The sequence below is a fragment of the Cibotium barometz genome, chromosome 14 (assembly GCF_041138505.1).
Source record: "Cibotium barometz isolate CiBa-2024 chromosome 14, ASM4113850v1, whole genome shotgun sequence".
Lineage (NCBI taxonomy): Eukaryota > Viridiplantae > Streptophyta > Polypodiopsida > Cyatheales > Cibotiaceae > Cibotium > Cibotium barometz.
In genome coordinates, this window is record NC_141059.1 from 22,840,215 (window position 1) to 22,864,630 (window position 24,416).

The 24,416-nt window shown below is 45.5% G+C and overlaps 1 protein-coding gene across 1 annotated transcript in view; it reads left to right on the top strand.

The window, feature by feature from the left end:
* LOC147631816 (putative phospholipid-transporting ATPase 9) overlaps positions 1-24,416 on the top strand; it is a 152,620-nt gene that overhangs the window by 61,723 nt on the left and 66,481 nt on the right. The window contains exon 7 of the mRNA XM_086808344.1: positions 4,435-4,644. Coding sequence (XP_086664470.1) covers positions 4,435-4,644 — 210 coding nt within the window. The remainder of the gene's footprint in view (positions 1-4,434; positions 4,645-24,416) is intronic.

Here is a 24,416-nt window from a genome sequence, read left to right on the forward strand (position 1 = left end):
GGTGTCAGGGTCTTTTTTTTTTCTGCTCCAGAAAGAGACTTCTATTAAGTATGAGAGAAACATACAACAATCACAGCTATAAGCTGGAAGAGAATAGAATCACCCCAATATGTAAGGTGATTTCAACCACTGAGGAGCATCATGTTGCCATGTAAGACCTGTGGTACCAGAGGAAAAGAAGATGCCATGGTCCCATTCCCACATAAATATCACACGCTTCGCCTGCGCAGAACGAGAGGGCCCTTGAATGCGAGCCCAAGTAGCCATAAGAGTGTGGATGATATCACCCCATAAGTGTCAGGGTCTTTGAGTTTCACCTTCTCCTTAGTAACCCATGTAATAGCCCTATAAATCTAACCTTCTTTAAGAAATCAGGTGGTATTTGATTTTCCCCTAATACCCTCATAATTCTTCTCCATACTCCTTCAAACATGTTTTCAAAGGTAACAATCACTTCCTATTCCCCTTAATACAATCTACTAAGTTGCTTTCAAAGGTCCTCTGGGTTATCAATCCTCCCGTACTTTCTTCGCAATGCATTTCTCAAGTGCTCCCAATTACCCCTCTCCTCTTCTGTTAACACATCCTCATACTACTCCCTAGCCGCTTCTTCCAGAAGTAACCCTATCATTCGAGCTTTGTATGCATCATGATCCTTATTGTTTCTCAAAGCTGCCAACTCAACTCTCCTCAGGAACTGAGTGACATCGTTGATCAGCAAGTGGATTCCAACTAGTTGATCAAAGCCCTAAATATGAACTTTTTGTTCCTTAGTGGGGGCACCAAAACATGTGAGGATGCTGGATGATGGCCTCTATAACACCACCAATTCACACACAAGAAGAATATGTAAAGGGATCAGAACTACGGGACACTAAAATCCCAACTCCAAGGGCACCAATCAACTCTGCACTATCCTCAAGCCTTCAACGGACACCTATACACACCCTAATCTGACTTAGCTGATTCCTCTAGCTATCCTTTCAAGTCAGATCTAACTTCCAACACTTCTGATTTTCAACCTATATACACCCTAATCTGACTTAGCTGATTCCTCTAGCTATCCTTTCAAGTCAGATCTAACTTCCAACACTTCTGATTTTCAACCTATATACCCCAGCTGACTTTCTCTGACAATCAACTGACTTGAATCCTTCCCAACTGACAAATGGCTTACTGTAAAATGATTCAGAAGGATGGCGCTGACCCCAGTCCAATATGAGTTCTCCTGGCTCCTTTATCATCCTCCAACATCAACTATCTTTAAACCTACAACCCCAGAATCTTACTTAACACTTTACTGATCTTCTATTGACCTTCTGTTGACACCTCTCAGACTGAATTTGACTGAAATTGACTCAGCTGTCTGAAACATACCCAGCCGATTTCGGTTGCCTCAATTAAATCAGAAATTTTCACTTATGCATCCTCTGGCACTCCATGACTCTTAGGGTACTCTAATTTCATAAAGATACAACATTATTGACTCTCAACTGACTGCAGTAGACTCAAATTTGGCTGTGCAGACTGAATTGTCTCAGCTAATTTAGTTGAATCAGACTTTCTCTCCTCTGTGTCCTCTAACACTTTTAGACCCTCAAAACACTTAAACCTCGCAAGGATCCAACACTATGGACTCTCAACTAATTACAACTGACTCACAGGCTGACTTTGAATCACCACTAACCAATCACCACTTAGTCCACTAACCAATCTATCTGACTACTGACAGTCCACAGACCTGACTCAAAAACACTTCCCTTCAACCCAGATAAACCAATCCTATTCCTCTACACCTTCGGCTGATTACATTTGATCCTCAATCGACCTTATTTGACTCTGTATCTTCTCATCTGATGTTGACTGAGTTAGCTCTGACTCAACATCAGCTCTCCAGACATGAGATTAACACTCACAGGTGTTCCATTTTCATGAACTCAATCAAAGCAACACATTCACCACAACTAAAACATCAAATCAAAAAACTTTGCATCCGTTCATAACAGATTCAATCCAAACTCTCTGACTTCTTCAAATAGATAAAAAAACACATCATTGTCTCAACATCCCTGAGATATAAACATATGAGAAGAAAACCCCAAAAACCTTAGGGAGCCTCCTCAGGTAGACCCCAGCAACAACTCGTCATTAAACCATCTTCACACCCACAACTTCTAACCTCATTGAATCCATTGCCACAAGCAGCGTGTCTTTCTCAAACACATACAAACCACAGACAGCAGCTACATAGATGCCACACAGAGATCCTAGGGCATCCACATCCTAGCTGATTCTCTAGTCCTCAGTACACTCTCTGCTCTGACTCAAACAAATCTACTCACATTGTACTGATCTTCTCTCTGCCATGTTTTTATCTATCAAACTTTTAGCCTGCAGGCAACCCCTCCTCTGTAGTCCCTCTGCTCACTCCTTCAAAAACTTCTAAAACACTCTCCCCCTCTTCAACTTGTCGCTGCCTTGTTTCTTCTAGAATGTTGTGCTGCCCGACTCTCGATTGCCCATACTATTTCCTTTTTTCTTCACACCTGCACATATCCACTAGGCTGCCAAGCATCGCTTTTGCCACCAAAGATCCACTTCACACTACCTTATATTATCTTTACAGCATGTTTGAACTAAGCTCCGGATTCGTCTCACAACATATACAGGGGACATGAATTATATGATGTTCAGTACCCAATCCAAAGTAGAAACAACCCCCAAAAAGGCTTGTACAAGGATGTATTAACCAGGGTCAATCCTTGTATGGCACAACTATCCAGTTGCAATAGCTAGGTAGAGATGTTTCAACAAGACGGAGGCTAGGGTTCTGTCACAGGCAATGTTGGTCTAGTAGTATGTCAGTCGGTAGAACTCTGTATAGCCGTATGATGGCGTAGTTCAGCCAGCAACAAGCAGTGCAAGCTGACGGGTGGCAGGGGCTGCTCTTGGCTAACAAATTCAGGCCGCGAGGCGACCCTTCCAACCGTCCCATCACATGTCTCGGCTCCATCGGCCATCGAGCGCATCATTGCGTGTTTTGCCTTGCAGGGTCACACCCTTCTCATGCCTCCTCTCCGGCCCGGCTCCATGGCCTTGGTAGGCTTGGGTCTTTCCATCTGTGATGGTTCCACGATTCCTGCAGGCCCGGCCGTGTCTCACCCATCGGCACGGCACGGCACGGCCCGCGGCTCTGCCGTTTCCGCCATGGGGGGTGGGGAAGGGCTAAGGTAAAGGGTTGGGCGGTAGAAGACGAACAGGGCAAGGGGAGGGAGGTGAGGACCTAGGGGTGGGAGGCAAAGGCAAAGCGAGCAAGGAAAGAAGGCGAGGAGGCGAGTGTGAGGGGGGAAAAGGGGGCATAGGTTGGAGGTGAAGGCGAGGAGGGCGAAAGCGCACAGGCAGAAGGTGAGAGCAAGGAGGGCGAAGGCCAAGGATGCGAGGGCGAAGAGGGTCAAGGGGTGCAGGCGGGAGGCGAAAATGGGGAGGGGGCAGGCAAAGGGGAGGAACGCTGGCGGGAGGCAGGGGGCTGCACACAGCAGCAGGGCGAGGCAGGTCAGGTGCAGATGCACAGGGGGGAGCTCCAGTCATTGCTCGCTAACGTGGTTGCATGCATTCCTTGCCTTGGATACCTTTTGAGCTTGATCCTCTGAGGAAAGGTACAACCATCCAAGTGGGGAATGAAGCTTTGCTGAGAAAGTTGTATTGGAGACAATCATCGTGAGTGCTGGGATGCGTACTGTGCGCAACAATCCTGAGTGCCCACGGTGCTGCCCCAGCCGTTAGAAGGTCATGCTACATTTATGAGAGGCATGGGAAGCAGAACAAGGCTTGAAATCTGTTTCTGGAGAGCTGCGCGTCCTTGTTCAGTGAAACTTTGTGGAGTGTTTTTTCTTTCTCTTTGTGGAGACCATGCCTCTTGAGTGGGTTGGTCTCTTGTTATCAGATGCTTGGAAGAACTTGGGTATGGTTTCTCTCTTGATCCAAAGCCCCCCACAGATCTCACTCAACTGGATAGCTAGTAAGGATCACTAGCCTCACTTCTTTCCTCGCATGATCACTTCAATATGACGCTCTCCAGTTAGACCTCTAGTGAGGTGTTCACAGGCTGCCTTCCAAGATGCCTTGTCTGGTCTTTGCTGCTAGCCTCGTATCCAATGTGTAGGCATCTGCTGCCCTGCTGCACTGCCCTCTGTTCAATCACTATGCCTGTTCTTCTGCAAGTGCAAATGCTAGCGGCAGTGTCTTTGCCTTGCAAAATTATTAGAGTTAATCAATAAGATTTCATACAATGTTTTGTGCTTTCTTTTGATTGCATTGTGAGTTTCATGTGGAGATCTGAATAGGGACATTATTTTTCTTGTATTTACTCTCATGGAAGATTGGCTACCTCAAAGTTTTTGCATCATTGAGTTTGCTGAAATGTTTTCTCTCCAGGTATCCATGGAAAGCATTGCAAGACAAATCCATGATGGGAAAAGACGACTAGAACAAAAGGAAAACAAGGATGCAGTATACTCTTTGATTATTGATGGCAAGGCCTTGACTTATGCTTTGGAAAAGGACATGAAAGACAAGCTGCTAGAGCTGGCTGTTCAGTGTGCTTCTGTGATCTGTTGTAGGGTGTCTCCCAAACAAAAGGCATTGGTATGAACCCCACTTCCTGCCATTTATCATATATATGTATATATATTTTGTTCCTTGAGTGGATCCTTCAATAGTAGCGGTTTTTTCTCCGCCTGTAGGTGCCAGGTGAGTGCCCACCCGTAGGCGGTATTCTGTTGTGGCCAAGGCCACGCACCAAGGGGTGCACCAGCTGGGATTCAAAATCATGAACACCGCAACCCCATCCTTCCCCCCGTCCCCCCCCAATTAGTGAAACCATTGTCTCATTAAGAAAAACAAATTATACATTCATAGCTGTCCCAAATTGGGGCAGCTACTACTCAGTTCAGAAACAGTGGGAAAACACTTCTAATTGTTGGAAGGAAAGGCCCCCGATTTCATGAGAATCTCGGAGGGATTGGAAAAGGACTCTCCGCCGGAAATAAACAAAAAGCTGGATAGAATCTCCAAAGAAGAGAAACTAATTCCGAGCATGGTAGATAATCCAGAAGGGTTTTCCTCCTTTGAACGTTAGAAAACGTCCTCGGACATTGTGAGTTGATGCCTGCAAGAAATTACTGGACTCTGTGCAATGCCAAAGAAGATGAGGAACAGACTCTGCATGTCATACACATCTACAACATCTATCACTGGAGATTTGGTTTTGCCAGAAAAGTAGAAATTGCCAGAAAAGTATTCCCACAAGGCATTTCCATAAGAATAGACGCTGTTTGAGAGGCACCTTACAACCCCAAATTATTCGAAGTCTTTGTTTCCACCATTTAGTATTCTTTGCAAACCCCATAAAGCATTAGCATGAGGCTGAATACGGGGTGAAGGAAGCAGCAATTCGTACACATTACTTGCCTAAAGCGCTTCAATCGAAGAGAGCTGGTATGACCAACGAGTTGCCAATCATGAGGTCTGTCGAGATCATCCAAAGGGTGGGATGGGTTCAAAAGGCCGCAACAACATAGTAATAGTTTTCCACACTTGCTTGTGATGCAAACCCAAGTTGTGTTTCAAACAAGCTTGTGGGAAAGTCATCACAAATCCCTCATTTGTGACATCGGCCATAGTGGTAATTCCAATAGAGGCCAAAAAGCATGCCTTTTGTGGTTCCTGTACTACAAGTGGTCGAGGAAACACCGAAGACCAATGGATGCTTTCCAATAGAAAAGAATTCCCAGTCGGTGCATTTCTACCATGCCAGCAAATAGAAGACAGAGCTAATTTCCAATCATGAAGAAGAGAAGATACATAAGGGTATCCTGGAATTTTTCCTTCAAATTTACTAAGCACTACCTCCCACTTAGACATGTGCCAATTGCCATAATCTCTAGTCTTGATAAAAGCACACATGCTTGCAAGCATTATGGCCCATGGTTGCCGAAGTTGAAAGAAAGTGAGAATCATGGTGGCCTTTCTTGCCAAGAGATGATAATGCAGATTAAGTATCTTTAATTCACCATGCATTTTAGGAGTGTAGACCAAAGATTGTCTCAAAAGACGTAGCGCTCTCATATGATGCTTGGTTTTCCACAACAATTCCAAGGCATCAGACATAAGAGAATCAATATCAATTCTACGCCAAATCAACAACGGCAAATAAAATTGCACACAGGCCATAATGATTTTTTTTTTCCAGAAAGGAGACTTCTATTAAGTATGAAAATTTTTACAAAATGGAGATCTCACACCAAGCAAGGTGGAGATCTTAACCAATCAGGAGCCCTATGCTGTCAATAGGGTCCCGAATGAGAGAATGTAAAGAAGATACCAATGTCCCACTCTCTCATAAACTGGGCACGCTTCCTCTCCGCAGCCCTTGAAGATCCTTGGATTGTGGCCTAGGTAGCCATAATGGTGTGAATAATATCACTCCAAATCCTGCAAAGACACTGAGAAACAAGAACGGGAGTACCCTCAATGGCCTCAGTGCATCTAGCCTTCCAAATATTCTAGGCTATGATGCTAGCAATAATCTCCCAAGAACTGTCTAACCTCTGTGCCGGAGGGACAAAGTGTGAAAGTGGCAAATCCTGAAGATAACACTGCCGAGCAACTTCTTGCCTAACCATAATGGCCAAGCTCTTGTCAGTCCCCTCGAACCTCAGTTGAGGCCCAGACTGCGTCAACCAAATGATAGAACCAAAAGAAATCATAGCATCCCTCTTAATCCTACCAAAGAGGTGTGCAATCGCAGACCAAACCCTCTGTGCTTCCCTGCATTCCCATAAACAATGGTAAACTGACTCCGAAACTCCTGCACATCTAGGACATGCTGGGCAAGTACCAGCAACAACGGACCTCCATTGATTGGTGGATGCTTTGCCAGATACCTTGGTTGTCAGGTGGGCGTTGACATCTCCCCTGCACAACAGTTTGCTCCAGTGCTCTTAAGCATTAAAAGCAAACTTCATCACTGGAGTAGGAGGAAGCCCGATTTGGCCTCTAGAGCTTTGGTGGTTAACCAAGTTTTGCTAGCCACGGCTTGGTTTACCGCTTCGTGCTGAATTTTTCATAAGGGTTGCATTGGCCACCTTCGTCGCCTTATTCGGAACTTTCTTTGGTCAGGGCTTGATGGAAATGCACACACCAGGGCTAGAGTTGCTTGGGAAACCATTATCAGCCCTAAACAGGAAAGGTGAATATCATTTACCCTAAGGTGCAATGTAAGGCTTTGCTTTGTAAGCTGGTTCTTAGGGGCTTTCTTCCAGGCACTGAGCCATGGAAGGACTTTCTCATGCAGCAGATCACGAAGTGTGTCCCTATTCGCGGAGGTGACTGGACTCTCAGCTCACGCTTTATTTCTTTGGATGCAGTTCACCGCTCCCCTTCATCCCCCCTGGTTAGGTTCCTCCTACGGGCCTGGGATTGCCTGAGGAGTTTTTTGGTACACATCTCCTTGCGTTCAGAGGAGGAAGTTAACCGGCAGCCCATTCTGTGGAATGATTTGATCTTAGATGTGCATGGTAGGCCTCTTGGGGCAGCTATGCATATTCTTTTGGCTGGCTGGGAGACCCTATGCCCCACAAGGCTGGCTTGGAAGAGGCTTCAGAGCCTCACTGAGGTACAAAGATTGGATTTCACGCAGCATTTGAGAGGCTCTAGCCGGAGGATTGCACAGATTGATGCAACCATTCCCAACCACTGGATTACTCGATCTCTCTTGGAAGGCCGTCATCATTCTTGGTTTGGGGTTTTTTCTGGGACAAGTGTTCCTCTTCAGGTTATGGGTCTCCCCTTGCCTAGGGAGGATGATGTACCGGTCTTTTTTTCTGTACAGGATGGATGGCAGCTGGAGAGATGTGACGTGCAGGACCTTATTGAGGGCCCCCAGAATCGTCCAGTTAGAGTTGTTGGCAGGTTAGGGAAGCACGTCTTTGTTGACCCCCCCCCCCCCCCCCCCCCCAGGATGATCACAGAGAGTGTTAGCCTTTGGTTGTATGGTGGCTGTCCTATCAGACATTTGCATTGGGACTGGGAGTGGAAGGATGCTTGTAACCCTTTGAAAAGCATGTCTTTTTTCAGTTACACGGTGCGGAATGCCAGACATGTTATCTTGGGACACATTCAGAGTGTCCCTACTCTTAGACCCCATTGGGAATCTTACGGCATTTCGACTGACATTCAGAGGGTATTTTAGGAGAGATTGTGGCATTCTTATAGGAAGCCACAGATTTCCTCCTTTATTTGGGTTTCTCTTCATGGTGGTCTGGCCACCAATCAGTGGAGGTCTATTATTGGTGCTTGCCCACAGCATGCCCTAGATGTGCAAGAGTTTCGGAGTCAGTTTACCATTGTTTATGGGAATGTAGGGAAGCACAGAGGGTTTGGTTTGCGATTGCACACCTCTTTCGTAGGATTAAGAGGGATGCTATTGTTTCTTTTGGTTCTATCATTTGGTTGACAGAGTCTGGGCCGCCTCAGCTGAGATTCGAGGGGACTGATAGGAGCTTGGCCATTATGGTTAGGCAAGGAGTTGCTTGGCAGTGTTGTCTTCAGGATTTGCCACTTTCACACTTTGTCGCTCTGGCACAGAGGTTAGACAGCTCTTGGGAGATTATTGCTAGCATCTCAGCTTGGAATATCGGGAAGGCTAGATGCACCAAGGCCATTGAGGGTACTCCCGTTCTTGTTTCTCAGTGTCTTTGCAGGATTTGGAGTGATATTATTCACATCATTATGACTACCTGGGCCAGAATCCAGGGATCTTCGAGGGCTGCAGAGAGGAAGCACGGCCAGTTTATGAGAGAGTGGAACATTGGTATCTTTTTCACATCCTCTCATTCGGGACCCTATTGGCAGCACAGTGCTCCTGATTGGTTGAGATCTCCACCTTGCTTGGTGTGAAATGTCCATTTTGTAAAATTTTTTCATACTTAATAGAAGTCTCGTTTCTGGAAAAAAAGAAAAATACCACACAAGCATGGGTGACTAGAACACAGACGCAGTTTACGTTTAGAGGAGAGCCAGTTCAGTACGTCAAATCCTATGTGTACCTGGGGGTGACCTTCAAAGGGCCACGGTTTTCTATGAGGGAGGCAACAGAGGCTAGACTAGCACGAGGATTTGCAGCTTTGGGGGCACTTGAAAGACAGTGCGTAGACATACAGTTTCATGAGCCACGCACGAAATTATGGCTATTTGACACTCTGGTTACATCGACATTTCTCTATGGAGCGGAGATATGGGCGCCTAGTCTTTTCCATAAGAGGAGGGAGCCATTGGCAAGACAGGACGGACCAGAGAGAGACTATTACGATGGATGGCAGCATATGGAGAGGCCATTAGTGATGATGATTACACGCATGATTCGGAGCAAGACATCTGTACCACATGAGATCATCAGGGCAGATATGGGGGCTGCCTCTGTGGCTACTGAGGCTTTGTTCCGTGCAGTTACTTTTCTCCATAGAATATGGGAGCTCCCTCCGGGGAAATACCCTCGCCTAGCACTCACTTCCTCCAAACAGCTTAGATGAGGGAGACACCCAGTGTTGGTATGCCCAGTGTGAGGAGTTTTTTGAGTGTGTTTTTCTGGCATATGTACATATAGATGCATGTTTATATGTGGCACTGGGATGCCCAATACTCCACCCACTGAACTGCAATGAAGCCTTTTTAGCATGTGATGATGTGTTTGATGCAGATATAATTCTAGTTAGCAGTGTGTCGGTGTGGACTAGACCAATGTGGTAAAGAAGATATGGTGTAAGCATCAATGGTATGATGTTTCGAACACATTGTGGAACACCAGAATGTGAGTTGTTGGGGTTGGGATCTTGTGAGCATATGTAGAAGAGCAGGAGTGGATCAAATCTTTGTGGAGGCCACACGTGTAATCGGAGATCTTCATCACCAATATCCAGTTGAAGGTGTGCATGGAGCAAAGAGACCTTAATACCAAGGGCTTTAATAAATATTATGTAATTTTATAAAAAGGTGGCGAAGGTGGAAACATCGACCAAGGAAATCGGCTGCAGAGCAGCATGGTGTGCGGGTGGTTGCCAAATCCAGGGCGCGGACTTGCCCGATTCGAAAAAGGTGTACATAGTAGGGGTGGCCGCCTTTGAGGAGTGGGGGGTATGCTTCTTTTGTTAGCTGCGCAGAGCTGACTGACCAGAGAGAGCTGCAGAGGAGAGGTGTTTGGTTTGGTTTGTCTTGCCGTCGGAGGCTGTTCGGAGCAAAGAGATGTGTGTTGCCTTGTTAGACTGCCGCCACTGATACCTGTGGGCAGCTTGTGGCCAAGCGATAAGGTCGAGCAGAGGCATGGGAGCACGCTGGAGCGCCTTTGAGAGAGTAGTGCACCCAGCACGAGAGCGGCTCGTCTCAGTGGTGGCTGTGGTTGAGAAAAAAGCGTCGGCGTCAGGTGGTGAGGAGGCATCAGCGCAGTAACCACAAGTCAAGACAGTAGGGCAGTGGTTAAGACAGCCAATCCTCATGTGTTTGAGCATTCAGACTAGTGCGAGAGCAGTCTGTCGGGGGGAGAGGGACTGTTTTTAGGGTTGTGGTGGTGGTTGAAGCACGGAAGAGAGGGAATAGAGCCGAGCAGCGCAGAGTGATCGCTACAGTGGCTGGGTTTTTGTTCGTGTGGTTGGCGCAACCGCAGGTGGATAGAGAGAGGGGCTGGTACCGTGTGAAGGTGGCCGCCTTTGGGATGCAAAAGGAGGGCTGTGGGCAGGCGAAGGGAGAGAGTGCCTAAGGTTTTGCTTGGGCTAGCGGTGGCTGGTGGCGGCGTCAGAGGGTTGCCGTCAGGAGAGAGAGTGCAGTGCAGAGACGTGTGGGTCGACTGCAGATGCAGTGGATCATGTGCCGATGGAGGATGTGATGTTTCCATGGCAATAAGAGGTTAAAATGTTGATGTGTTCATGGCTGAAGAGGCTTGGTTGTCAGACGCAAGGTTGTAATTCCAGAGGTAGTGAGGCCGTGGTTGAATTCGTGGTTGAATTCCCCTGGCAGTAAATCCAAGCTAGAGTGTTTGTTGTTGGTGTAGTTGTTGAGTTTGTTTGAAGTGTGGTGAAGATGGGACAGGATTTCCCAAAGTTTTATGGTGTGGATGGTGCTGTGTATGTTTACACGTGGGAACAAGACTGTAAGTGTTGTTGGGTAATTATTTTGTCCATGGTGCCCTTGTTTTGTGCTATTTTTCTGGTGTGGGTGGTGTGGTGAATCGTGAGAGAAGTGTTCAAGCCAGTGGCTGGTGGTGCCCCCGTTGGTGTTAGTATTTCCAAGGCTGTTGGATGGACAGCTATAGAGGCAGGTGATTCCGTGTTCGGAATTTCCGACAGCTTTCTGGTGCCCCCACTGAGGAGAGCTCAGGTGAGGCTTGGGGATAAAAATGATGTCGTATCCAGAGTTTTTTGGTGGTCCTAATGAAGATGTAGCTGATTTTCTTGAAAGAATGGAGGTTGCATGCATAAGTAACCACATCAACGAGCCAGCACAGGTATTGCGGTTGCTGAATATATGTTTAAAGGGAGATGCGAGGGCATGGTTCAAAACTTTTGAAGAATCGTTAAAGGATGCTGAGCCACGCATTCCAATGACTGCGGATGGATTGAAGACTGCACTTTTGAACAGGTTCAAGAAGGTTGAGGATCTAGATAGAGTCTGGCATGAAGTGCAGGGGTTGACACAGGGCGAATTGGAGCCAATTGATGATTATGTGAAGAAATTCTTTGCTGTGGGAGACCTTGTGCAGGGCTTTGGGAGAGGATCAAGTACCTCCGGACATGATGAAGAAGGATCGTTTTGCTGCAGGATTGAAAGGAGGCATTCGCTGGAAGGTTGAACTAAAGAAGCCCAGGTCTTATGAGGATACGGTGGAGATTGCCAAATCAAAGGATTGGAAATTGCAACGGATGAACCAGCTGGGGATGGTTCCAGTGGCAGTGAGGCCTGAAATTAGAAGAGTAGAAGCGGTACCGATGAGAACCGTGCTGGAAAGAGTGCAACCGACAGAAGCTCAAGTGAATAATGTCACACCACAGGGGACAAAGGTGGTACCCACAGCTGTTACAGCTTCTGATGTAGGGCTTCAAGAGGACATGAGGCAAATAGTGGATTGTATGAAGAATTTGAGTTTGAAAATGATGGGGAACACAGGTGGTGGACGTGGCCGTGGCAGAGGTTATAATCAGGAAGGGGTTGAAGGTCAGACAACAGGCTATGGAAGTGGCCGTGGTTTTGGCAGGGGTAGACGGTTTATTCCTACATGTTGGAATTGTGGTGAATTGGGGCATATAAGTCCTGACTGTGATAAGCTGCAACGAATGGGGGGTGATATGTATCCCTTACCCTCTCAGATTCCCAATAGGGCAAATGATTATGGAATTGAAATTAAAGGTGAAGCAGGGACCAGTGGGTTGACAAATGAGGAGAAAGGTAAAACTAAGGTGATAGATGTGGTCACCCTTGAGAAGACGAAGGAGACGGAAGCTGATGTAATGCCTTTGGGAAAACGGAAGGGAAAGCAAGGATGCTGCAAGGCCTAGCAAGAAGAAAGGTAAAGTGAAGGAAGGAGGGGATGTAAAGGTCAAGCGGAAGCAAAAGTCTCGTAGGAAGTTTCAAGTGACTGATTTTCCACTAGGGGTTGGGCAGGATAGCTACAATTTGCAGGAGGCAATGGCTGGAAGGAAAGCTAATATTACTTTTGGGCAATTGATAGAGTTAGCTCCCAAATTGAAACGTCAGTGGAAAAGACTTGTGAACCCAAGAGAGAAGGAACCTGCCAGAGGTATAGTGACTGTTTTTGTCTCTTGAGGAGTTGCCTGATATATGTCCTGTGGTGGATGTATGGTACAAAGGGAAGAATGTGGGAGAGGCATATATAGATGGTGGTGCACAAATTTGTGTAATCACACTAGCAGCTGTGGAGAGGCTTGGTCTTAATATTACTGAAGCGTCAAGTTTCCGTATTCGGTTGGCCAATCACCAGAAGGTCAAATGTTTAGGTGTGATGTAAAGGTGCTTATGGACTGTCATGTTATGCCGGCAGGAATGGGTGCATTCCCTATCATTTTGGGAAGACCATGGCTGAGAGCGGTGAAGGCTGTTCAAGATTGGAGGAAAGGGGTCATTACTCTGTATGACAGGCGAGGGGATAAAAAGCAGTTTAATATGGATAATCAGAAGCCTGTTCATGATGATGAAGAGGAAAGTGAAGCTGATTCGAGTGTTGATGACACGACTAGTAGCACCACTACTAGTGAGAGAACAGAAGATACTTCATCTAGTGAGGAGGATGCAGAGATGGTTGCCCTGGTTATTGATGAGAAAGTGATGAGGTTGCCCAACAAGAAGAGGCCATACAGGAAGAATGTGAGGAAGTAGTAGGGACTGATGTTATGACAGAGGATGCCCTTGAAGAGTATATGTTTTCTGAGGCAGATTTCCCTCAAGATCCTGATGAACTTCTTTTGGATGTTATGGTTGAGGTACAAGTGAATCATGAGCAAAGGTATGCATGTCATGTGAAAGAGTATGCTTTTGAGTCTTTGGATTATGAACCTTTGTGGGATGAGTGGGATATAGAAAGTCTGCAGGATGATAAATCCGAGTTGGAGTTAGATGATCAGATGTGCATTAATGTTAAGAAAACCCCGAGCAGAATTGATGCTATGAAGGAGGAGCAACACCAGAAGATTATGAATGATGTTGATGCTATGGATGAGATTATGGATGCTGTGATAGATGAATTTCTTATTGGCCTTGATAAAGGTGAGCATACAGAAACTGAGGTGGATGCTTTGGCAATGGTGCCTTTTGAAGGGGAGTTTGTTTTGCCTGTAGTGGTTGGCTTTGATGGTGATGTTTCTTATGTTGATGGACAAGAAAGTGCTATAGCACAGCTTTCTTGATGAAACTTTCATCAGTTATTACCCTCAACAGGAATTGCTTCACTGGTTCTCCAATATTAGTGTTGACCACATCAGTGATTTTGGAATTGAAATGAGGTAGGATGCTATGTATGTCAAGAGCTTTATTTCAAAAAGTTCTTATGTACCGTTGTGGGATGTGGGATGGCAAACTATGTCTTTGGAAGATGACAGTGTTTCTTTGAACACATGGAATAGAGATGTTTTGGTTACCTTGTATGATGCTCAAAGGATTGACGGAGGGAAGCGTGGTCGTATGCTTTTTGCTGTTGATCATAAATGATTCAGCAGGCTAGGGGTTGGGCAAAGTATGTGAGGAGTTTTTTGAGTGTGTTTTTCTGGTATATGTACATATAGATGCATGTTTATGTGGCACTGGGATGCCCAATACTCCACCCACTGAACTGCAATGAAGCCTTTTTAGCATGTGATGATGTGTTTGATGCAGATCTGTTGGTTGGAAATGGTGTAAGCATCAATGGTATGATGTTTCGAACACGTTGTGGAACACCAGAATGTGAGTTGTTGGGGTTGGGATCTTGTGAGCATATGTAGAAGAGTAGGAGTGGATCAAATCTTTGTGGAGGCCGCACATGTAATCGGAGATCTTCATCACCAATATCCAATTGAAGGTGTGCATGGAGCAAAGAGACCTTAATACCAAGGGCTTTAATAAATATTATGTGATTTTATAAAAAGGTGGACATTGTGAGACTAGATACAGAGAGGACATGGGTTAGGCCTCTGAAGGCGTTGGGCATGAAAATGACACACTACCGTAGTCATTTTCTACACCTCTCTTCGGACGGGTTTATTATACGCCATGCTTACATGGACACCCACCTCTCACATGGTATTCGGAGTGCTATTGGACAGATTCGCACCTCTTCACACCGGGTGAGGTTATAGACAGGTCGATATGAGAATATATCACTAGAGGACCGCATATGCCAGCTTTGCCATCAGGAGGTGGAGTCGGAGGAACACTATATATGTCGTTGTACTGTCTACTATGAGATGCGAGGGAGGTACCACTGCCTGTTCCGTGAAGGCTTTGGACCTTTGCGTTGGATCATGGACTTTGAGGAACAAAGGTGCTTAGGGCTCTTGATACTTGAGCTTAGACACCACAGTGAGAGCCTATTGAGGGACAGGAGGGCAGTGGGACTAGAGCCGCCTAGACAGAGAGCCCCCACAGATTTTTTTTTAGAGCCAGCACTGTAACCCCACCAGCCTCTCCTCCCCCATCTACAGGCCTACCTGGCAGACCACTCTCCAGAGGAGTCACCCTGGACAGAGGCATTGCCATCTGTAGAGTGAGACGCCCACGACCACGAGGATTGCGTCCACGACTCCCTAACCATCGGCAGATTCGAGGCATCATTGCCTACCACCGGAGGAGTTTACTGTGACAATTGAGCGGTTCAGCTCTTAGCTCTCTTAGGATGTTACTATTTTCATTCTTTCTTTCAGATTTGTTATGATGAGACATCATCATCATCAGTTGTACCTTGTTTTGTTCTCATGGGCCATTTCGGTCTTTAGGAGACGTTAATATATCTTTCTTTCTTTCTTTCTTTTCTCTCTCTCTCTCTCTCTCTCTCTCTCTCTCTCTCTCTCTCTCTCTCTCTCACATGAGTGTCTTACATATATACACTCCAAAAATCTCTCTATTATCGCATACATAAACACTATAGTAGCAATGCTATTAAGCCTCGATCGATGAGGTTCACAAAGGAGCTACTCATAGGTAAAACCCTAATTAACAAAGGCAATAACAGTTTCCACTCTCAACCTTTATCTAGTTATGAGTACTATTGAAGAGAATACAGATTTAGCATATATAATAAGAGCACTACTCCCTCTCAATGTCCGGACAGCTATAGAGGCAGGTGATTCCGTGTCCAGAATTTCCGACACCCAGATGCGCACATGGTGGCCTTGCATGGCATGAGTATTGATGCACTCCTGCCTTTTGCTTACAGCCTGGATTGCCCGTTCTTAGATCTCAGCCGTTCAGAGCTGAATCGGGTGATTAGGATGGACATTGTGAGACTAGATACAGAGAGGACATGGGTTAGGCCTCCGAAGGCGTTGGGCACGAAAATGACACACTACCGTAGTCATTTTCTACACCTCTCTTCGGACGGGTTTATTATACGCCATGCTTACATGGACACACACCTCTCACATGGTATTCGGAGTGCTATTGGACAGATTCGCACCTCTTCACACCGGGTGAGGATATAGACAGGTCGATATGAGAATATATCACTAGAGGACCGCATATGCCAGCTTTGCCATCAGGAGGTGGAGTCGGAGGAACACTATATATGTCGTTGTACTGTCTACTATGAGATGCGAGGGAGGTACCACTGCATGTTCCATGAAGGCTTTGGACCTTTGCGTCGGATCATGGACTTTGAGGAACAAAGGTGCTTAGGGCTCTTGATACTTGAGCGTAGACACCACAGTGAGAGCCTATTGAGGGACAGGAGGGCAGTGGGACTAGAGCCGCCTAGACAGAGAGCCCCCACAGTTTTTTTTTTTAGAGCCAGCACTGTAACCCCACCAGCCTCTCCTCCCCCATCTACAGGCCTACCTGGCAGACCACTCTCCAGAGGAGTCACCCTGGACAGAGGCATTGCCATCTGTAGAGTGAGACGCCCACGACCACGAGGATTGCGTCCACGACTCCCTAACCATCGGCAGATTCGAGGCATCATTGCCTACCACCGGAGGAGTTTACTGCGACGATTTAGCGGTTCAGCTCTTAGCTCTCTTAGGATGTTACTATTTTCATTCTTTCTTTCAGATTTGTTATGATGAGACATCATCATCATCAGTTGTACCTTGTTTTGTTCTCATGGGCCATTTCGGTCTTTAGGAGACGTTAATATATCTTTCTTTCTTTCTTTCTTTTCTCTCTCTCTCTCTCTCTCTCTCTCTCTCTCTCTCTCTCTCTCTCTCACATGAGTGTCTTACATATATACACTCCAAAAATCTCTCTATTATCGCATACATAAACACTATAGTAGCAATGCTATTAAGCCTCGAAGTGCCACTCGATGAGGTTCACAAAGGAGCTACTCATAGGTAAAACCCTAATTAACAAAGGCAATAACAGTTTCCACTCTCAACCTTTATCTAGTTATGAGTACTATTGCAGAGAATACAGATTTAGCATATATAATAAGAGCACTACTCCCTCTCAATGTCCAGACAGCTATAGAGGCAGGTGATTCCGTGTCCAGAATTTCCGACACCCAGATGCGCACATGGTGGCCTTGCATGGCTTGAGTATTGATGCACTCTTGCCTTTTGCTTACAGCCTGGATTGCCCGTTCTTAGATCTCAGCCGTTCAGAGCTGAATCGGGTGATTAGGATGGACATTGTGAGACTAGATACAGAGAGGACATGGGTTAGGCCTCCGAAGGCGTTGGGCACGAAAATGACACACTACCGTAGTCATTTTCTACACCTCTCTTCGGACGGGTTTATTATACGCCATGCTTACATGGACACCCACCTCTCACATGGTATTTGGAGTGCTATTGGACAGATTCGCACCTCTTCACACCGGGTGAGGTTATAGACAGGTCGATATGAGAATATATCACTAGAGGACCGCATATGCCAGCTTTGCCATCAGGAGGTGGAGTCGGAGGAACACTATATATGTCGTTGTACTGTCTACTATGAGATGTGAGGGAGGTACCACTGCCTGTTCTGTGAAGGCTTTGGACCTTTGCGTTGGATCATGGACTTTGAGGAACAAAGGTGCTTAGGGCTCTTGATACTTGAGCTTAGACACCACAGTGAGAGCCTATTGAGGGACAGGAGGGCAGTGGGACTAGAGCCGCCTAGACAGAGAGCCCCCACAGATTTTTTTTTAGAGCCAGCACTGTAACCCCACCAGCCTCTCCTCCCCCATCTACAGGCCTACCTGGCAGACCACTCTCCAGAGGAGTCACCCTGGACAGAGGCATTGCCATCTGTAGAGTGAGACGCCCACGACCACGAGGATTGCGTCCACGACTCCCTAACCATCGGCAGACTCAAGGCATCATTGCCTACCACCGGAGGAGTTTACTGTGACAATTGAGCGGTTCAGCTCTTAGCTCTCTTAGGATGTTACTATTTTCATTCTTTCTTTCAGATTTGTTATGATGAGACATCATCATCATCAGTTGTACCTTGTTTTGTTCTCATGGGCCATTTCGGTCTTTAGGAGACGTTAATATATCTTTCTTTCTTTCTTTCTTTCTCTCTCTCTCTCTCTCTCTCTCTCTCTCTCTCTCTCTCTCTCTCTCTCTCTCTCTCTCACATGAGTGTCTTACATATATATTCTCCAAAAATCTCTCTATTATCGCATACATAAACACTATAGTAGCAATGCTATTAAGCCTCGAAGTGCCACTCGATGAGGTTCACAAAGGAGCTACTCATAGGTAAAACCCTAATTAACAAAGGCAATAACAGTTTCCACTCTCAACCTTTATCTAGTTATGAGTACTATTGAGAATACAGATTTAGCATATATAATAAGAGCACTACTCCCTCTCAATGTCCTTCCGAAGGCTTCGAGAATACACTACACTTAGATATTGTTAACTAGGAAGAAATAGAACTTAGAGAATGCATAGGAGAAGATTATTCCCTTTAATTATATAATCCACATAGAATTAAAGAGCATGATTAGAGAGACGAGAAGCATAATGTGGATTCCAACACACAATTAGCTCCGGACGCTAACAAAAAGTTAGCACCACTTAAAACCTTTACAATGAAAATTATTACGGTGTTAATTAACACATAACTAACTTCCATACAAACATAACTCCTCACAAAGAAGATGATAATAAGGACATTAACACAAAGTTAACTCCTCCCCATAAAACAAGCATCACAAAGAGCTTAATAAAGATCTAAACAACTCCTCACATAGAGAGAGCTCTGAAGGAAGATGGCTCTGATACCATATTGGAAATTAGGGATTGCACTAAGAGTGAAACCCTAATTGCCACAAGCACAAAGCTTAACCCTAACCTCAAAGATTAATGCTCCTCTAATCAACATAATCAAATAAGATTAAGATAAACATAACTAGCACAAAGCTAGAAGTGAAGCAAGAGATTAACACAGTGACAAGCACAAAGAGATAAGCTTGGGACAAGTGTTTCCACAAAGGAAGGACACAAAGAACTATCAAACTTGCTCATAATTCACAAAGAAAGGTACATCTTATATAGGCTCCAAGAGCCCTCCAAATGACCTAAGCAGTGATATCAAGGGCTTGCCACCTAGCCCTTATCAAGATCCATCTAGGCTTTACTGTTCCCTTTAGTAATTGACCACTTACATAAGAGAATAACCTTAGACTTCATGTCTATTATTCTATCCTTAGGCTCAACTAAATTGTCCCCAATGTTAATGTGCAAACATGCACACAATGGATGGTAGATCACCTAGATTCTAACAACAGGACCTCTTGGTCCTAGGCAAATACCTTGACCACTTGAGCTATCACCTCATTGGCTTCACATAACACATTTTATTGATCTTGTGTAAGAGTTTGAAGAAGGCTGAGCGTCGTGAGGGATTGGATTTGTAGCTTAGCTATTTCAACTCTTTGCATGGCGTCAGCAACATAGTACCTACCATAGTTAGCAACGACTATCTGTATTTGTTGAACAAAACGAAACCAAGAAGTGTGAACATCATCTAATAATTGAGCAGAAAGCGGAGAAATGGCATCATGTACTAAAGCTCTAAAGGTTTCATGTGAAAGTTAGCTATTATTTATGTGTAATAGTCTCTGATGTTGTAGAGGAGGTTGCCATAGGGCATATGAAAATATAAAGCCAACCATAGTGGTGAATGATCAGAGAGTGTTGATGCACGATCAACCCAAAGCTTGCATGAAAAGGAGTCATATTCTCGGGTATGTAACAAACACCATCCATCCCATCTAACCCAATATTGAGTGAGAGCGTTATGACGATAAGTGAATCCTCGAATTCCAACCATAGTAGAGAGTCAAAGGTTAGAGGTATCTATTTGTAGGATGAAATTGTCCCAAGCCTGACGCTCTACTTGTAACATATGAGATTATCCTCTCTTTGAGGAGAGTTGTTAAAACCTCCACAAACAAAAGCATTTGTCAACCAGGGATAGGAATTGAAGAAATTCCAACTCATGGGAAGATGGAGATGCATACACTCCTGCAAACTGAAAAATTTCACCGTGCAAAATACATTGCGTAATCATACATCGGTCCAATGAATCATTATATTCCAATGCTGGCTCCAGTTCATGTCACAAAAGAAAAGCAATACTCCAGAATTGTTTGATTCCGGCATAGAAAATGTCATATCCCTTGCAAAATGGCCAAATTGGCAACCATACTCATGCTAATTGTGTTCTTGTAAACAACCTATATCTGGTCTCGTCGTATGTACATAATCCCATAAATATCTCCATTTATGAGAATTGCAAATACCCTATATATTATAGGTAACACACTTTATTGGAAGCATCTATGTACATGGCAGAGAAAAGAGGGAATTTAATGCTCATCCATATGTGCATATTCTCCCGGATCCCGCAAAACATTCCAAACAAAATCATGCTTATCAAAGAATTGAGCACCTCCAGTACAAACTTTAACCCAATTACGTGAGACTGAATTAGCAGTGGGATTCGCTTTTGCATTGAGAACATTAGCCACCAAAGAATCCACATTGTGAACTACATTCTTGAATGAGTGCACAAAGCGGAAGCAAACAAGCACTAGAGTGTGCTGAGAGAGAGTGCAAGAGAGAGAGAGCTATGAAGCAACTATGCTGAATATACTGAAGTGATACAGTCCCAAGCAAGAGAGAGAGAGCTATGAAGCAACTATGCTGAATATACTGAAGTGATACAGTCCCAAGCAAGAGACATGAACAGTCTCATAAGTGAGGGAAGCAAAAGGAAGACTAGACTATGAGAGAGGAGGGAGGCAAGCCCACCTATTTATACGGAAGAAGGGCTGGCCGATTGGACATATGAACCTGGCCGATTGGACATGGGACAGCTGGCCGACTGGGCATGAGGTACCCGACCTGGGAAAAATGCCAGAAAAATATATAAAAATAGGGTGGCTAGCCCACAACCAAAGCCCACAACCAAGGGCCATGAAAAGAGACCAAAAAGGGGACTCCAATGATGAGCAGAAACTAGGGATGAATGTGCTAACACCCCCTCTCAGCACGAGATGCTGAACATACTTCGAGAATCCGAGGATGAGGAGCCAAGGAAGCCTGAGAAACCGGCTTGGTGAATAAATATGCTACATTCTCCGCTGAAGGACAATACTCCAAACGCAAATCTCCAGCAAGAACCCGTTCATGAACATAGTGATACTGTATCTCAATGTGTTTCGTACGAGCATGAAACACAGGGTTCTTGGCGATGGCGATGCAACTCTGATTGTCACACCAAAGAAGAGTAGATCCAGTAGGAGGACAACCAAGCTCCCCCAACAATCTCTGCAACCAAATCGCCTCACATGCAGCATAACAAACCACACGATACTCCGCCTCTGTAGAGGAAAGCGCCACAATAGGCTACTTTTTACTGCTCCATGAAATGGCTCGAGACCCAAGTGAAAAAACACAACCGGTGGTCGAACGCCACGTATCTAGATCTCCAACCCAATTTGAATCAGACCATCTAGAAGAGTGCATCCTTGGCCATAGAAGATGCCAAAGTCTAGAGTACCATGCAAGTACCAAAGAACTTTGAGAGCACACCGCCAATGCTGCTAACGGGGTTTGGATGAGAAAGAACTCAATAAGCTGACTGCAAAACACACGTCCAATCAGGAGTAGGTAAACCAAACCAAACAACCGACGAGAACCCAATACTGTCCCTCATCAATCCTTGGAGAAGCATCAAGAAGAGAAAGCTTCTCACTAGTATCCATAGGAGAAGATACTGGTTTGCATCCAATCATCTGAAATCTGTCCTGTGTGTACTTCTGCTGATGAGAGAAGAAAATGCCCCTGGGGGTCTACCAAATCTCAAAGCCAAGAAAATAATGCAGAAGGCCAAGATCCGTCACCTCAAACTCTGTCTCCAAAGCATCCGTGACTGAACGGATCCTCACAGAATAAGAACCTGTAAAGATGAGGTCATCAACATAGACCACAATGATAACAATCAACATAGACCACAATGATAACAATCAACCCCCTCTCAAGGAGGATATAAAGGTTCAAATTTGCATGACAACGGCATAGGCCGAGCTTTTGAAAGAACTCATCAATCCGTTGGTACCAAGCCTGCAGAGCTTGCTTCAGACCATATAAAGCTTTCTTCAGCTAGTACATCTGATCCTGTTTGCTTGGAACAACAAATCCCGACGGCTGATCAACATAAATCTCCTGTGTAAGCTCTCCATTCAGGAAAGCCGACTTGACGTCCATCTGGAATACGGGCCATCTATGATGTCCTGCAAGAGCAAGAACGGTGCGAATGGTTGTCGTCCGGACCATCGGAGCGAAGGTCTCATCGAAGTTGACTCTAGGGCATTGAGCATAACCCTTGGCAACCAATCTCTCCTTGTGCTTGTCCAAGCTGCCATCAGCTTGGAACTTCGATTTGAAGATCCAGCGCACACCAATCACCTTACACTGCAGTGGCCTAGGCACCAAAGTCCAAGTGCCATTCCGTTTAATAGCATCTAGCTCTGCCTGCATAGCATGATGCCAAGGCTCATGTGAAAGAGCCTCGTCCCCACAGAAGTGGGATCATCAAGGACCATGAATGATAGAGGACATAAGAGCATAGTTAACAAACATGTTGCCCTCATGAATTTGTTTCCTTGAGACTCTGGAAGATCACCTGAGAGAACCAGGCAGAGGAGCAGAAGGAAGCTCATGTAACCCAGAATCGTGAACTGCCTGAAAATACCATCCAGGCACAGATATGCTCGAACTCGCTGGAGGAGGAGCAGAGTCATCATCATCTGACTGAGAATCCACAGCTAGAGGTGTAACAAAAGCAGAGAGAGGGGGAGGCGGAGGAAGAAGAAGCTCACCACCCCCCTTTGAAGATGTAGGAGTCTCGTCGAACACCATATCACGGCTCACAAAAACTTTGCCGGCCTGCTGGTCATATAGACGATATGCCTTGGACACAGTGCTCTATTTGAGAAAAGTCATGCGCTGAGGCTTTGAGTCCAACTTGGAGCGATGCTCCTTAGACACATGTACATATGCCAAACAACCAAATACCTGGAAATAAACAACAGAGGGCTTCTCACCATAGAAAGCCTCATATGGAGTTTTATCTGGAAGCGCAGCAGTAGGGGACCTGTTCTGAATGTAGATAGCAGTAGAAGCCGCCTCAGCCCAGAAACATCGAGATAACGAAGAATGCTCAATCATAGTATGGGCCATCTCCATAATGGTCCTATTCTTCCTCTCTGCAACTCCATTCTGTGATGGAGTATATGTTGTAGTAATCTGTCTCCTAATGCCATGAGCCTTGCAATATTGGTGAAACTCCTGGAGATGTAAACTCACTCCCTCTGTCGGTCCCTGAGAGCCTTGACCAAGGAACTGGTCTCTTTTTCCACCTCAATCCTCCAATCACAAAAGTCCTGAAAAGCCTCATCCTTGGACTTCAGAAAGAAAACCCAAGTATATCTGGAGAAGTCATCCACCATCACGAGCATGTACAATGCCTTACTCAAAGACGCGGTACTCATAGGAGCACATAAGTTTGCATGAACAAGAGCAAGTGATGTCGAAGATCTGTGTGGCGCCTCCTTCGGAAAGGCAGCTCAGTGTTGCTTCCCTTGTAAACAAGAGGAACAAACAGAAGATGGAGCCTTGATGGTCGGTAAACCCTCAACCAACCCATCCTTCGAAGCTCGCTGTAGAAGCTGATAGCTCAAATGGCCAAACTGAGCATGCCAAAGAGCTGAAGAAGAACTAGAAGAAAGCAAAGCGATCAACTTGTACAAACCGCTATCTTGGACTCCCTGAGCCAAGATGCTACAAGTCTCCTTATCATGAATGATAATCTCTAACGAGATAAGATCACCTCTGCACCCTAAGTTGTAAGAGCACTCACTGACGAAAGGTTAAATGCCAAATCTGAAACGTACAGAACGTCAGAGCTCTTGTCCTCGGAGGAGCGGAAGATGCGGATGGTGCCATGTCCATGCACTGGAATGGAAGAAGAATCACTCAAAGTGATCTCGCCTGTCTTGGCATTGAAGTCCTCGAACCAATCTCGATGGGGTGTTATGTGAGCAGTAGCACCGCTATCCACGACCGTGACCGCGACTGAAAAGTCACAAGAGCAAGTACACCATGAGTACCTGCTAATAAAAGAATACCATCATCCTTCTTGGTTTGAGACACCGCTGTAGAGGA